The sequence below is a fragment of the Gymnoscopelus microlampas genome (genome assembly GCF_963454915.1).
Source record: "Gymnoscopelus microlampas genome assembly, chromosome: 4".
NCBI lineage: Eukaryota > Metazoa > Chordata > Actinopteri > Myctophiformes > Myctophidae > Gymnoscopelus > Gymnoscopelus microlampas.
Window position 1 is genome coordinate 48538709 of NC_139941.1, and position 15565 is coordinate 48554273.

Genomic DNA, 15565 nt, shown 5'->3' on the forward strand with positions numbered 1-15565 from the left:
GCTGTTTTTCAGAAAACAAGCCACATTCAAACGGCTACAGCTCTGGAATGGAGGATCACAACCGGACAATTTATTTTCCTATAATACAAAACCCTGTGCGTGTAATGAGCCGATCTCCGTGAGGAAGGAGGTCACAGAGAATGTTCCATGATTTTTCAAAGGTACAGTAAAATCGCTGTTTTCGCCTTGCAAGGAGACGGTAGACGGATGAATGAATTCATTCATTCCTGGCAGTCAAAGAGTTAATTCAAATTGGAGCGTGAACGTGAACACGGCTTCTGAACAATTCTTTAGCCCCATATGGTCACTGAACTAAATATCGGACCCGGTCGTCACAAGCCACACAATCTTCCGAACATTCTGACACTAAAATGTTTTTCTTTTTCAGAGAGATATATCCTCCTATAATTAAGGACAATCTGTAACCAAAACCTGTCACAAAACCTCTTCTGCCCGGTTTTCCTAGGTGCCGGGAGCGAGATTGATCTTGCACACGGGCATTGACCATTAGCATGATGCCCGTTTTTCACTTTCCCAAAATATAAGCTGCTTATTAGCGTTTTTACGTAAAATAATTCCAGCTATGGGAGCTATCGTCACCATGCTTACAGCCGTCGCCCTGGTTACAGCCCCCCAAGCTATGGGAGGAAGGGGTCCTCCTTGGGGCCAAAAAGGTTTGGGACTATTGCTGTACAGCACAGCAGCACATAACCCAAAGTCTGTTAATACTTTGACTGCACACATCTCCGGGTATGGACTAGTGTAAATAATGTGTGACAGTTCCTACCTCCATGGCCCTGGTGATGAAGGGGATCTGCGTCCCAGAGTCCAAGTCCTGGTTGATGATGAGCCTGCGGGCCCACTGGCCGGCCCTCACCACCCCGCTGCCCTGGACCAGCACCAGCAGCCTGGACGGGTTGGACAGGGCGTCCGGGCTCAGGAAGACGAAACTGCTGGGCTCGTCCTCTGTGGCGTCCACCTGGACGTGGAGGAGGAGAGACACAATAAGGGGACACGATGGAAGGAGGCTGACTTCATCACGTGGCTGCTGCCTTTCAATTTACATCAGTTGTTCTCAACCAGTGGTCCAGGGACCACCAGTGGTCCTTGAGGGGGTTCCAGGTGGTCCCCAGCTAAAAGGAGAGTTGGTAACTAAATGGACCGTTATTGGGTAGATCTTTAACTCGAGAGTGTAAAATGAATCCAAATGGACCCTTACCCTGGAAACGCATTCTAAGTTTTGGGTCTGAGAGTCTAAATCTCATCCTGGACCCCCTGTTGAAGACCCATGCCCTGCCCTACCATATAGAATGTTTAACGTAACATTTTATCCCTTAAAATACGTCCCATATTTCAGTAGTAAAGTACAGTATGAACATGTGCAGTGTGTGTGTGTGTGTGTGTGTGTGTGTGTGTGTGTGTGTGTGTGTGTGTTTAGATTTTCCCACAATTTTCAAAAATAGCTGATATAAAAGCTGCGAGCTTGTATATCTGCTATATTTGATTTTTTTTTTTGGTAAAAAAACTTAAAAGTGTTAAAAAAGTTAGAATTTTTAAACACAAATCTTCTCTTCTGGGGGGGGTGGGGGGGGCTGGCACCAAATATTTTCAGATGGGGTCTGCGGCCAAACATATATCAATTTGAGGATCCTTGGCACGAAAACGTTTGAGAACTACTGATTTATATTTAGCATTTGTAGAATCTTAATGGGATATGTTGTGCCCTTTTGCATCACTCCGAGTATGCTTGGAGGACACACACACGCACACACACACACACATACACAAACGCGCGTGCAAACACGCACACGCACACACACACACACACACACACAGTCCATAAAAGCTATGGGTGGCAGCTGAGTGAGAGAACTTAATCCAGGCAGACAAAGAGAGAGGCGAGCGGGTGGGGAAAATCTCTGCCTTTCTTCTCTCTCTCTCTGGCTTCTTCGTTCCTCTCTTTCTATACTTGGGCTGTGGGTAATCTGCTTAAAATCTGCGGTCACAAGTTCAACGCCACTGCAGGTGGACGAAAACACACACTCACACACACACACGCACGCACTAACACAAATGCACTCAAATACAAATGCACTAAACGCACGCACACACAATTTGCACTCAAATACACACGTACGCGCGCACACACGGGTGGGCGGCAGAAAAGCAGAACCGAGCAATTTTCCAGAGGAATAATGAGATAAATAGAGGAGGCAGATAAACCAGTAAAGGTGTATGGGGGGGGTGGGGGGGGCTAATAAAAAGGTGCAGAGTCTCTAGCAGGTGATTTATGGACACAGTTAGCAGCGGGGCCGCCGTGGCCGCTCTTCCTGTTAGCATGTCGCCGCCCGCTAAACGCCCAGCGATGGCCCGACCGACGGCCACACAAACGCCCGGCATGAAAGATGAACGCAACCACTTAAAACGTGCTCTGGTCTTTAGTGAAACGCAGTGGTGGATAGTAACTAAGTACATTTACTCAAGTACTGTACTTAAGTACGCTTTTGAGGAATTTGTACTTTACTGGAGTAATACCAGTTTCCAATATCTCCATATTCAAAGTTTTTGTGGGGTTTTTTTCCCCATAAATTAATGGCCCTACTTGATCATACTACAGCGTCACAGAAATATATCAAAAGTAGATCAAGCAAATCTGCATGCTTGAGCTTCTATATCTGCTACTTTTGCTATATTTGAATTTGAATCCTGAGGAGGTTCCCAGCCGACAGAGACGATATTTTTTGTTCGGCGTTTTTCAGACAATGCAGCAGTATAGGTAATAATAATAATGACAGTAATAATAACAGTAAAAAAAGAAAAAGGAAGAGAGAGAACAAAATCTAAAAAAGAAAACAGCGTATGCACAGGTGCGTAATGAGGTTGGTATATTATATACACCAACAGCATTGTTCAGTAGCTGCCATAGTATGCCACTTTATGTAAACAACTTCACACCATGTTCTATATACAGCACTTTAGGTAGGTCTATAACCAAATCTCTGCCAAAAAATAGACGATCTACAAGCTTCGGCTATTTTTGGCGAACGTTCCCCCCTCAGGAAGAATAGGCAAGCAGGGGTTCAAGTGGTAAAAAGGAGAAAAATAAAATAAAAAACAGAAAAAACGGGTGTGGGGGGTGTGGGGGGGCACTGAAAGGGAGACGAGAGAAGGAGAAGACACACAGCGCATAAAAGAGGGGATCAATCGCGCTCGGATAGGCGTGACGCCATGATGACTCCAAGTGACAGTAGAGGAACAGGAACAAGTCTGCCCTTCAGCGAGACTCAACGCCAAGAGACGCAAACAGAAGATTATCCCGCCCAATCCGGGAACGCATCTGTGTCATTTTAGGATTTCTTTGGCTTTTCTAAAATAGCATCACAGAGTGCCGCACTATGAGCTTGCAGAACTGCTATTTTTGAAAATGTGTGCAAATCTTTGAATGTATATATTTTTAAAGCTAACATTTGTAACTAAAATCTTTGATTCTGGGGGTCCCTGCCTCCTGGAACAAAACCTTTTGAGATGGTGGTCCGCGGCCAAATACATATCTAAAAATGTTTTCGATATCCTAACAGTACGTTGCTACTGTATATCAGTGGTGCTCCAACTTTTACACATGAAGGACCACCCAAAATGATATGTATTTAGCTACGGACCCCAATCTCAAAATATCTTGCTCCAGGTACCCCCAGATCAGAGTTAAAAAACTGTGCTTTAAAACATATATATATTCAAAGATTTGCACAAATTTGTCACAATCTTTCCCAAAAAATTGAGCACATAGCGTGGCATTCGGTGCCGCGCTATGAGCTTGTAGATCTGCTATTTCAGAATAGCCAAATAAATCTTAAAATGACACAGATGCGTTCCCGGTCTTAATGGGTTAAGTCTAAGAGTCAGTCGTCTCTCGCTTGCCTTTGATATGACACGTCACACAATGCTGCTAATTTGTTGAGGAGACACTTTCACACAAAAAGAGAGAGACAGAGATAGAGAGAGAGAGAGAGAGAAGGAGAGAAATCTCCCAGTCCTCCCTCTCTTATTTTAGCATATTATTTATTTTTGGTAAGAGGACACTCGATATCATAATCGTGCAGTGAAGCCGGAGCATTTATGTCAATTTTCAGATTTAATACACCCCCCCACCCCCCCACGCACACACACACACACACTTTAATCTTCAAGGGCATAAATCGTCTCCGTCGGGTGGAAACCTCATAAGTTCATAACAGTTACTTTTCAGGATTCAAATAAAAAAGCATCAAAAGTAGCAGATCTACAAGCTCGAAACGCGGCGCGAAGCGACGCGTTTCGAGCTTGTAGATCTGCTACTTTAGATGCTTTTGTGTGACGCTGTAGTATGATCAAGTAGGGGCATTCATTTACAAAAAAAATTTTTAGAATATGGAGATAAGAGGTGTCTTTTATATATATTTATATATATATGTATTTTTATTGATAGTATACAGTGTAGATAGACAGGAAACAGTGAGAGAGCAAGAGACAGGGATAGACACGCAGCAAAGGTCTTGGACCTCGAACTCGGACCCGCAACGCGCCGTCAGGCTTGCATTAGAGCCCATACAGTACTTGGTATATGCGCCTGGACCGCTAGGCCAGCGGGGGAGCGTCCCCCCAAAGATAAGAGGTTTCTGCCCGACAAGACGGGAAAACGCCTCACTGTTCACACAGCACTACTACTGGTACTTACTGGCACAATCTCTCTGGTCATGTTGCACTTCTTCTCCAGCAGCTCGTAAACATGCTGGGTGATGATCTGGTGGAGAGAGAACACACACACACACACACACACACACACACACACACAGGCCGTGGTGGTTATTTATGTCCCAGCCTAATGTAATGAATACATTTCTATTGCTGTTGACACAAAAACCCATGGAGTAAAGAATCCAACTATAAGTTCTGTGCAACAGTGTGTGTGAACAAGTAATAGAAACCATCGCTCGCCCTGTTTGCACACAGGAATACAAAATACCATACAGAACAGTCATTTGCTCTCTGGTGCGTGCACGCGCGTCTGTGTGTGTGTGTGTGTGTGTGCAAGCGTGTGTGTGTGTGTGTGTGTGTGTGTGTATGCAAGTTAATTGAAAGGGTCTGGATTGTATTGCACGGTGCGTGTGTAAGCGTGCGTGTGTGTGCGTGTGTGAGTGAGTGTGTGCATGTGCGTGTGTGTGTGTGTGTGTGTGCATGTGCGTGTGTGCGTGTGTGTGTGTGTGCGCGTGTGTGTGTCGGGGTCTGTGTTTGCCAGCAGAGGAAATCTCCTGTACAAGCAGAGGGCTGATGTAAGTTATGTTTATCCCTGCAGCCACAGCTCTAAAGAACCTTGTATACGGAGTCATTCCAACCCCGGGCCAACCCTTTCATGGTTCAGTGACATCAACAACTTGCTCTCTCTACCCCCCCACCCCGAACCCCCTCTCTCTCCCCTGTTCTGTTCCATCTCCCCCTTTTCTTCATTTTTCCTTTGTCCCGCTAAGCTGAGAACATAGGAGGGAAAAAAGACTTCATAGTGCTTGATTGTAATTTTGACAAGTGGAGAGAGAGAGAGAGAGACAGACAGACAGACAGACAGACAGACAGACAGACAGACAGTGGGAGAGAGGGGGGCAAGAGGGTGAAAGAGAGGGAAAGACAGAGAGAGACGGGGGTCAGAGAGACAGAGAGAGGGGGAGAGGGGGATTGAGAGTAAAGAGGGGATGAGGAGTACAGTAAAGAGGACTAACAGAGGATGAGGAGTTTTCAAATAATTGTAGTAGAGTAAAAGCACAATATTTGCCTCTGAGATGTAGTGGAGAAGAAGTAAAAGTATAGACAATTGGAAATACTCCAGTAAAAGTACCCCAAAATTGTACTTAAGTACAGTACTTGAGTAAATGTACTTAGTTACTTTTTCCACCACTGATGAGGTGTACAGTATAAAGAGGACTATAAAAACAGAGAGAACCAGTGTTTATGTTCAGTGTAACTCGGCCCCGGCCGTCACACGTTGACCACTTAGCGGTGGCTTTAGCAGCATTAGCACTCTGTCTGCTGCGGCTCACACAACACATGCCCTGACACACACTCACACACTACACTGTTTGTGTGTGTGTAACTGTATTACTATAGTTGTGAGGGCCACATGTCACCACATTTATAGCAGAGTGCACCAGTGGTTTACAAACTTTTTCAAGTCAAGGTCCCCCAAATTTACATATATATATATATTTGGCCGCGGACCCCCCATCTTAAAAGATGAACAGAAGATTTATATTTAAAGGTGTGTGTGTGTGTGTGTGTGTGTGTGTGTGTGTGTGTGTGTGTGTGTGTGTGTGTGTGTGTGTGTGTGTGTGTGTGTGTGTGTGTGTGTGTGTGTGTGTGTGTGCGCGCGTGCGTGCGTGCTCAGAAACAGTGTTGCCATATTTTTTTAACAACACAAATCTGGTACGGGGGACAAATACCCATTAATTTATCATGTCCTTGACATGAAAATGTTTGAGAACCACTGGTTTAAACAATAAAAAAGCAAGCCCAAATAAGCAACTACACTTCAGAAACAAGCTAAAAGAAACCTGCAACCCACAACATACTAACATACTTTACAAGCAACTTTACAGAAAAACAAAGCCCACAAGTCGCTTATAAATAATAAGCAGACCTGGCAACACTGCTCAGAACGTGCCGTGACAGAGTGTCTGGTGTAGGAACCACACAGACAGCTGAACAAGTGGCTCTGCCAGGCTCCTCTCTGAACTGGTGTTTTGGTTAGTTAGGCGTTTCAGCATCCGCCTCCTCCACTAAGACCAGGGAACCCTGGGGGCGCCGCGGCTAGATAGCGTGTCCAATCCCCAGTCACGCTCTCGTCCGACACACGACCGACTTATCTCACACTCACACGCAAACACACACAGACATTTTTAAAATGTAGTGGAAATAGCAGATCGGCTATTTCCACTATTTTCGGCTACTTCAACTATTTATTTATTTTTAAAGATATTTTTGGGGGCTTTTTCGGCTTTTATTTGCTGACACACAGCAAAGGTCGTCGGGATCAGGAGTCGAACACGCGACACACTGCCTATGTGGTATGTGCCTGGACCGCTAGGCCAGCTGGCGCTTATCCTCGTACACAGCCTCACTTATCTGAGAAGAAAAGAGCTTGGTCACGACCTAAACCAGCGAGTGTCTCGGAAGTCCTGAGTGGACAGGATTTCCGTCGTACGTGTGTCCCCCGGAAACTATATTATTTGACCTATCACAACACTCGTTTCATTATAAAAGAATGTTAACAGATTTGTAAAGCATCAACGTCATTTCCTTGGGCGTTACTTCCGCCAAATTCAACCATTTTCCGCCTAGACAACCAACAGTCCAGGTCTTGCCCAGTGTGGCGGGCGCCCTACTTCCACTATTTTCAAAGGTTTTTGAAAGTATAAAATGATTTAAAAAATAACAACATTAAAGTTATTTGTCACATCCGCCCTGAGCAACTTCAATTTGGCGTACAGGGAAAAAAGGGGGCAAGTTTACTTGAGTATTGAGGGTTTTAAGTGGATAAATGTCTGAAAATACACATTAACAAAACATTTATTTACACTGATGATAGTGCTGTCCAACAAGTCTATGAAGCCGTCTACGAAATCAATGACGCATCGGGGGGTCCCTATGCTTCATCTATCAGCTAAGGGGTCCTCGGTCTGAAAACAAACGTTGAAGACCCCTGTCTACGCCTTATATTCCTATGAGGGATTTGCCTCTGATGTTCTCTCAACCGTAGGTACCGCTGTCGTCTTATCTAAAACCACCTGAAGACAGTTTGGAATTAAGGCTTTTATTACAGTCTTGTTGTGAGTCTAAGAATCCTGATGCAGCCTGATTAAGAATAATCCCTGTTTAACCCTGTAAGACCTGAGGCCGATTCTAGAAATGTCTTATAAATCCCAACAGTTTTCTGAAAAAACGTACGTTTCTATATCAGTGGTTCTCAAACTTTTTCATGTCAAGGACCCCCAAAACGATATGTATTTGGCCGCCAACCCCCATCTCAAAATATTTTGTTCCAGGGACCCCCCAGAAGCAAAGCTTTGAGTTAAAAATGTTCGCTTTAAAACAATATATTCCAAGATTTGCACACATTTTCACGATTTCTCAAAAACAGCACATCTACAAGCTCATACCGCGGCACTCGGTGCCGCGCTATGAGCTTGTAGCCAAAGCGTAAAATAATGCTTTTTTTTAGCTAAAATCTAAAAACCGACACAGATGCGTTCCAGGTCTTAAAGGGTTAAAGCCAAATATAAATCTTACATTACATCCAGGTTTAAATTAAATTTAGGTTGGATATAATCCATTGCTTACAATTTTGTGCAACATGATTAACAGATAAAAGTGTGATTTTAACTGGATTATAGGACTTAATCCTTGTTAGTGGAAACCACCCTCAGAGCCGGCGTTCCAGGAAATAAACATCTCCAGTTGTCTGTCTCCAACTAACTGTCCTTTATTTCCCATCCTGAAAGAAATATAATGCAACGCTACATGTTAAAGCTACAATCCGGGACTTATTTTAATCAGTAACGTTTGTTTGAACCAATCTGTATTGTAGTGTATGTTACTGTATTAAAATAAAGCTAGCTCATCTACAGTAGTTGGAGTTGGGAGGTGGTCTTTTTTTCTTTCTTTTTTCCTTCCAGTAGACCCCCCCCCCCCCCCCCCCACACCACACAAAGACACACACACACACACACACACACACACACACACACACTTTTCCACTTTAACCCATTAAGACCAGGAACGCATGTGTCATTTTTAGATGTCTTGCTATTCAATAATAGCATATGTACAAGCTGCATATGTAAAGGGCTGCACCTAGTGCCACGTTATGAGCTTGTAGATCTTCTATTCTTTTTAAAAATCTCGAACATTTTTGCAAATGTATAGTTTGAATACATATACATTTTCAAAGCGAACTCAAATCTTTGCTTCTGGGGATTCTACAAATGTCTTCTAAATGCTAAGAGGTTTCTGAAACACTTGTGTTTCTATATCAGTGGTTCTCAAACTTTTTCATGTCAAAGACCCCCAAAATTATGCGTATTTGTCCGCCTACCCCCATCTCAAAATATTTTGTTCCAGGGACCCCCAAAAGCAAAGATTTGAGTAAAAAAAAATCAGTTGAAATTTCTTATATATTTCACAATTTTTCAAAAATAGCAGATCTACAAGTTCATAGCGCGGCACTCGGTGCCGCGCTATAAGCTTGTATATCTGCTATTTTTGAATAGCCAAAGTATAAAATAATGGCTTAAGTGGTTACACAGATGCGTTCCCGGCTTTAATGGGTTAACTCCCCATACTTCACGTATCGTCCAATCCCGACAAAACAGCCACTTACTGCAGCCTCCTGCGGGCCTTTCATTAAAGCACTAATAACACATTGATAATTAGGTGACAAAGATACTTTTTTTTATTATGCTGATCAGCTGCTGAGATGCAGTCCATAGAGAGAGGCCCACACAGGAGGAGGCTGGCAGTGTGTGCGTGTGCGCGCGTGTGCGTGCGTGCGTGTGTGAGTGTGTGTCTGTGAGTGTGTGTGTGAGCGTGCGTGTGTTTGTGCCTGCATTTTTTTATGTGCAGGTGTGTATGCGTGTGCGTGTGTGTGTGTGTGCGAGTACAGTTATTACTCTCCGTTTGTGTTGGTGTGAATGTGCGCGTATACCCTGGCGTGCACGTGTACTAGTGTGAGCATTTGAGTGTGTATGTGTTAGTGATGTGTGTACAGTATGTGAGCGCATACAGATGGTTATTAGGGTTACATTATGTACCATTATGGGTTAGACTGGGTACTGCTACAAACTAAAGCCATACAGATCAGGATCAGGCCCCTCTTGAAAATCTTGAAAGTCGTTCACGCGTCGCATTTTCAGAGCATGTTGATTCATGTAATGATTAATCGATGGAACTGACGGTAGTATACATTAAGTTCCTATTCATTTATTGGTATCACAATGACACAGATTTTTTTTTTATTACCCATCAACACATTCACTGCCAGGGGTTTTCTAAAACAGGCTGTAGCTTCTGCCAGCATTTTTAAGCATTCTGACTAATCTTTCAAGAACCACAGTATATATAATATTTATGATGTGTATGATATGTATGATCGATCCCCTGATGGTTGCTAATCACGGAGGGTTTCACTGTGCTTCCGTGAAAAAAGAAACCTCCCGTGACCTCCCGTTCACTTGTTATACGCCGTTGAAAATAGCGTTCAATAGTTCAATAGTCAATAGTTTCGGAAAAAATACATAGTAAAACACAGGAGCCGAGATACAGAATATTTCCCAAATACTTTAACCAGGAAGTGAATGGAGCAGTAAGTTATCTCCTTGGTTCTGTGTGAAAAACTTTTTTTTTTTGGAAAAGACAGAGATCTCCGTCAATGGCATTGAATGTGTTAAAACCGGGAAAGCATCTGCGTCATTACCTTTTTTGGGGGCGTTGGCTATTCAAAAATAGCAGATGTACAAGCTCACAGCACGTCACTTAGTGCCGTGCTGTGAGCTTGTACATCTAGTATTTTTGGAAAATCTTGAAAAAGTGTGAGAACTATACCGATTTTGAAGGCATTTGTCGAATCGGCCTCAGGTCTTAATGGGTTAAATATCACTGTTATACAATCATTAAAATCTTTAAATCTTAATCCAATTATTTGGGGGCCCAGTTGCCATATCCCCACGGCCCACCACCGTGGTTGAGAACCACTACCATAGATTACTTTTCAAAGTCCACTTTTTGGCCAGCCTGCCAAGCCCCCATCCCCTCTCCCCATCTCTCTCTCTCTCTCTCTCTGTATTCCATACGGGACACTTTCTTCGGGCCACCGGAGGCTCCAAACAAATAACGTTTTTTTTTGCACAAATTAAATTTCCTGCGAGGCTTATTGATGACATTAAACACAAGCGTACACCCACCGCCACACAATCATTTTAGTCTTCATCAGACCGGCTGACATTTTACTGAATTAGCTTGAATGAGGGGGGTTCGAGGAAGAGGTGTGTGTGTGTGTGTGTGGGGGGGGGGTTGCCTATATCTTAGCAATGTTTTGCCCCCCCCCCCCCCCCCATTCACAGGTCAAATGGTTAGAATTCGTCATCTCCTCGGGTCTGTCTGCCGCCAGCTCACAATTGGCTCTCATAACACGTTAATATGGGTCTCATACCTCATAATGTCATTCTGATGCTGTTTTTTTCCGTTAACCCATTCTATCCGGCAACACATCTGTGTCATTTTTAGATGTCTTTGGCTATTCAAAAAATAGCAGATATACAAGCTCATAGCGTGGCACTCTAAGAGCTTGTAGATCTGCTATTTTTTTTTTATCTTACAAATGTGTGCAAATCTTTGAATGTATATATTTTTTAAGCAAACATTTGTAAAATATTTTGTTCCAGGAACCTCCAGAAGCAAAAATGTTGTTTCAAAGAAATATATGTATTCAAAGATTTGCACAAGATGTTCAAGATTTTTCAAAAATAGCAGATCTGCAAGCTCGTAGTGCCGCACTCGGTCATAGCCGAGCTACAAGCTTGTAGATCTGCTATTTTTGAATGAGCCATAAGTATAAAATAATGGTTATAGTTCAAATCTAAAATAAATGACACAGATGCGTTCCCGGACTGAATGGGTTAAGAGGAAAATCAAGTTAGCATCGAGTTTTCTTTTGGGCATAAAAAGAGCACGCCATTATTATGATTATGATTATTAGCGTTCACATTTGAAGTTTATGGGTCTATTGATGCAGGGGTCGCGTCCCCGGCCTTTTGTTGTGGTCTGGAGTAGACGAGACGTATTAATGGAGATTTCACAAAAACATTCCCTGAAATACATGGCTTATTATAAAGTTGTGAATATTATCCTTTGTTCTCTGAACATCTGGGTATAAAACCATTAGTCCCTATACACTTCATTGTGCAACGAATAGCAGAAATAGCTGCTATTTTCTGCTATATTTTGACATTTTGATATACTAGTACTACCGTAATCTAAGGTTTGGTCGAACGGAATAAAGTTAAAATTAAACATAATTTAAAAAAAACGTTTTCGCCCTAAATTTGTATTTCCTCTCTGCCGGGTGGAAACCTCATATGTTACAGGAAGGGCCGTTAATTTACGGAAAAAACACACAAAGTTTGAATATGGAGATACAGTAAGAGGTTTCTGCCCGAGAGCGATGATTTAATCCTTGTTGGTGAGTGTAATACTGGGAGCCAGCGCTGCTGAATGGAACAACACCCTCTGAGTCTGTGGTTTGTCTGTGCGCCGAGGAGGAAGAGGAGAAGGAAGGGACTTAAGAGGAGGACTTGGGCGGGAGGACGAACAAGGGATGAAAAGAGGAGAGAACAGGACAGGACGGAGACAGAGAGCTATAATCCAGAGGAGCTCCTGACTCAAGCCAACAAGCTGAACAGCTGAGAGCAGAAAGACAGACGGACGGAAGGAGGGATGGAGAGAGAGAGAGAGAGAGAGAGGGAGGAATGTGTGGGCCTTGATCTAAGGGCTTCTACTGGGTGGGCCGGTGACCACCTGTTTACCTGTGGTCAAGCCCAGAGCCATGCCCCCCCATTATAAAAACACACATACACTCATACACGCACACTCTCCCACAGAACAGGCCAAGGTTCGGAGGGAGACAACAAGTCTCAGTTTGGGCAGTCCTCTGATTGATATTTTGTGTGTGTGTGTGTGTGTGTGTGTGTGTGTGTGTGTGTGTGTGTGTGTGTGTGTGTGTGTGTGTGTGTGTGTGTGTGTGTGTGTGTGTGTGTGTTTCTTTTTCAGCCACATTCATCAGGCGCGTGAATCATCTTTGTGTATATGAAATGTGTTACACAAATGAACTGTCATGCCCTGGAGTAGCTCAGGTTGTTATGATGAGACAACGCCTTGCACACACGCACACGCGCACACACACACACACAGTGTGCATGCAGATACAGCTGCCCTGGTTCTACATGTCCGCACATCAACGTGCGTACACATCGCATACACGATCGTGCCAAAAACACAGGCACACACGCACCTAATATCCTCTTGTCGCATTTGTCCAGAGGCCTCTCTAAAAGCCACTTAGCTACAGGAAACAGAGAGGCAACAAGCTGTTTATATGAAGACACTCAAAGAGCTGGATGACTGACTGACTCAATCCAGGACAGAGCAGGAGAAAAACAGAGAGACAGAGAGACAGAGAGACAGAGAGAGAGAGAGACAGAGAGAGAGAGAGAGAGAGAGAGAGAGAGAGAGAGAGAGAGAGAGAGAGACAGAGGGAGATGGAGAGAGAAGGTTATTTATTTTAAGGCTGCCTTGTGTACCAGGAGACATACTGTAGGTATTAAAATAAGGAGTGCTGTTGTGAATGTTTTCCGTCAATCCAAGTGAGTAACAAAGACAGAGAGAGAGAGAAAGAGAGAGAGAGAGAGAGAGCAAGAGAGAGAGAGAGAGAGAGAGAGAGAGAGAGAGAGACTGGTGTAATTCCCACAAGGTATCTTTTGCTCTTCCGTCTGGGGAGAGAGAGACTGCTCTCCAGGGGAAAGAGGAGTGTTCACAGAGAAATAGAGAGAGACTTCTAAAAGGCTGACAGTCAAGTCTATTGACACTGAGAGCTCTCTCTCTCTCTCTCTCTCTCTCTCTCTCTCTCTCTTCCTCTCTCTCTGATACTAATGGGATTCTAATGATCTCCTCAGGTGTTGTGTGAGAAGCCAGCAGAGGGATAATTCACTGATGAACTACTGGATGATGCCCACCATGGATGCCCGCGGTTGGCGACAGATGCCCAAGCCCCCCCTACCCCCCCCTAACCATCTCACCCCTTCCATCTATTCTCTCTCTCTCGCTCTCTTTTTCCTCTGTCCTGCCCCTCACCTCTTACTCTCCCAATCATCATCATCCCTCTCTCCATCCTTCCCTCCGCGTGCGTGTGCGTGTGCGTGTGTGTGTGTGTGTGTGTGTGTGTGTGTGTGTCTGTGTCTGTGTGTGTGTGCGTGTGCGTGTGTGCGCGCGTCCCAGGGTTTGGAGCCAGCATGGAGAGAGAGAGAAGCGATGGCAGCCAGTGAATCAGGGCAGACAGCTGTCATTTATACTCCTCTCTTTAGAGAGAAGAACCTCTTAGCTTCCCAACAAAATGGTGTGTGACTGATATGGGGGTTTGTATGGGTCCTCCTGTGACGCTATAGAATACACCACTGCACTGCTGGCTGCCTGGATGGCTGGCTTGCTAGCTGGCTGGATGGCTGGCTGGCTAGCTGGCTGGATGGCTGGCTGGCTAGCTGGCTGGATGGCTGGCTGGCTAGCTGGCTGGATGGCTGGCTGGCTAGCTGGCTGGCTGGATGGCTGGCTGGCTGGATGGCTGGCTGGGGAGATGGATGTTCTGGCTGGCTGGATAGAAGACTGGCTGGTTGAGGTGTACGAATACTCCCACATTAACCAATTAAGACCTGAAGACAGTATTCTGAAAAAACGTGTGTTTCTATATCAGTGGTGCTCAAACTTTTTCATGTCAAGGACCCCCAACATGATATGTATTTGGCCGTGGACCCCCCCCCCCATCTCAAAATATGTTGTTCCAGGGACCCCCCCAGAAGCAAAGATTCAAGTTAAAATGTTCGCTTTAAAACAATACTGTATATATTCAAAGATTTGCTCAAATTTTCACGATTTTTCAAAAATAGCTGATCTACAAGCTCGTAGCGCGGCACTCGGTGCCGCGCTATGAGCTTGTATATCTGCTATTTTTGACTAGCCAAAGTGTAAAATAATGCTTTTTAGCGCAAATCGAAAAATGACACAGGTGCGTCCCATCCCAGGTCTTAATGGGTTAACCCATTTAGAGCGGGAACCCCAATTTGTAACTATACCTTTCAAGACGGGAACCGCCTTTTTGGGGTTCTTGTTGCCATACAGTGAGTACAGTATACAGCAACATACATTTTTTTGCATTTTTTTAATAAATATTTGATTTTTTTTTTTGAAAACTTAGGTCAGGATTTAGAAGGCGTTTTTTTAGAATGGGCCTCAGGTCTAAATGGGTTAATACATTGCAATGTGCTTCCAGTGTGTGCACTGATGTATAAAAACAAGTCAGCAATACAGAGGAAACCAGACAGAGAATGAGAGAGTAGGAAGGGAGAGAGAGAGAGAGAGAGAGAGAGAGCAAACAAAGACACAGATACACAGAACCCAAACACAAAGAGACAGAGATAGAGAGAGAAGACACTTCAAGAGAGAGAAAGAAAGAGAGAGAGCGTCTAATTCAGCCATCTGGCTAGATTTAGTTCATTACAATATTCTGAATGCCTACGTGTGAATCTCTCTCTGTGCGTGTGCGTGTGTGTGTGTGTGTGTGTGTGTGTGTGTGTGTGTGTGTGTGTGTGTGTGTGTGTGTGTCATTCCACAGATGCAGGCAGAGTGGAGAAGAATCCTCATTTATTAACAGCTTAATAGAGCTCCATCTGGGCCTGTGAGTCTCTGCTGCTCTCCAATCAGAGTGACTCGTCACGTCAGG

At 44.2% G+C, this 15565-nt stretch overlaps 1 protein-coding gene across 2 annotated transcripts in view; it reads right to left on the minus strand.

Annotated features, from left to right (window-relative positions):
• arb2a (ARB2 cotranscriptional regulator A) overlaps nucleotides 1-15565 on the minus strand; it is a 297865-nt gene that overhangs the window by 262376 nt on the left and 19924 nt on the right. For both annotated transcript variants that reach the window (XM_084054052.1, XM_084054051.1), the window contains exons 5-6: nucleotides 4715-4780; nucleotides 788-979 (exon numbers count right to left, since the gene is read on the minus strand). In XM_084054052.1, the coding sequence (XP_083910178.1) occupies nucleotides 788-979; nucleotides 4715-4780 (258 nt within the window). The remainder of the gene's footprint in view (nucleotides 1-787; nucleotides 980-4714; nucleotides 4781-15565) is intronic.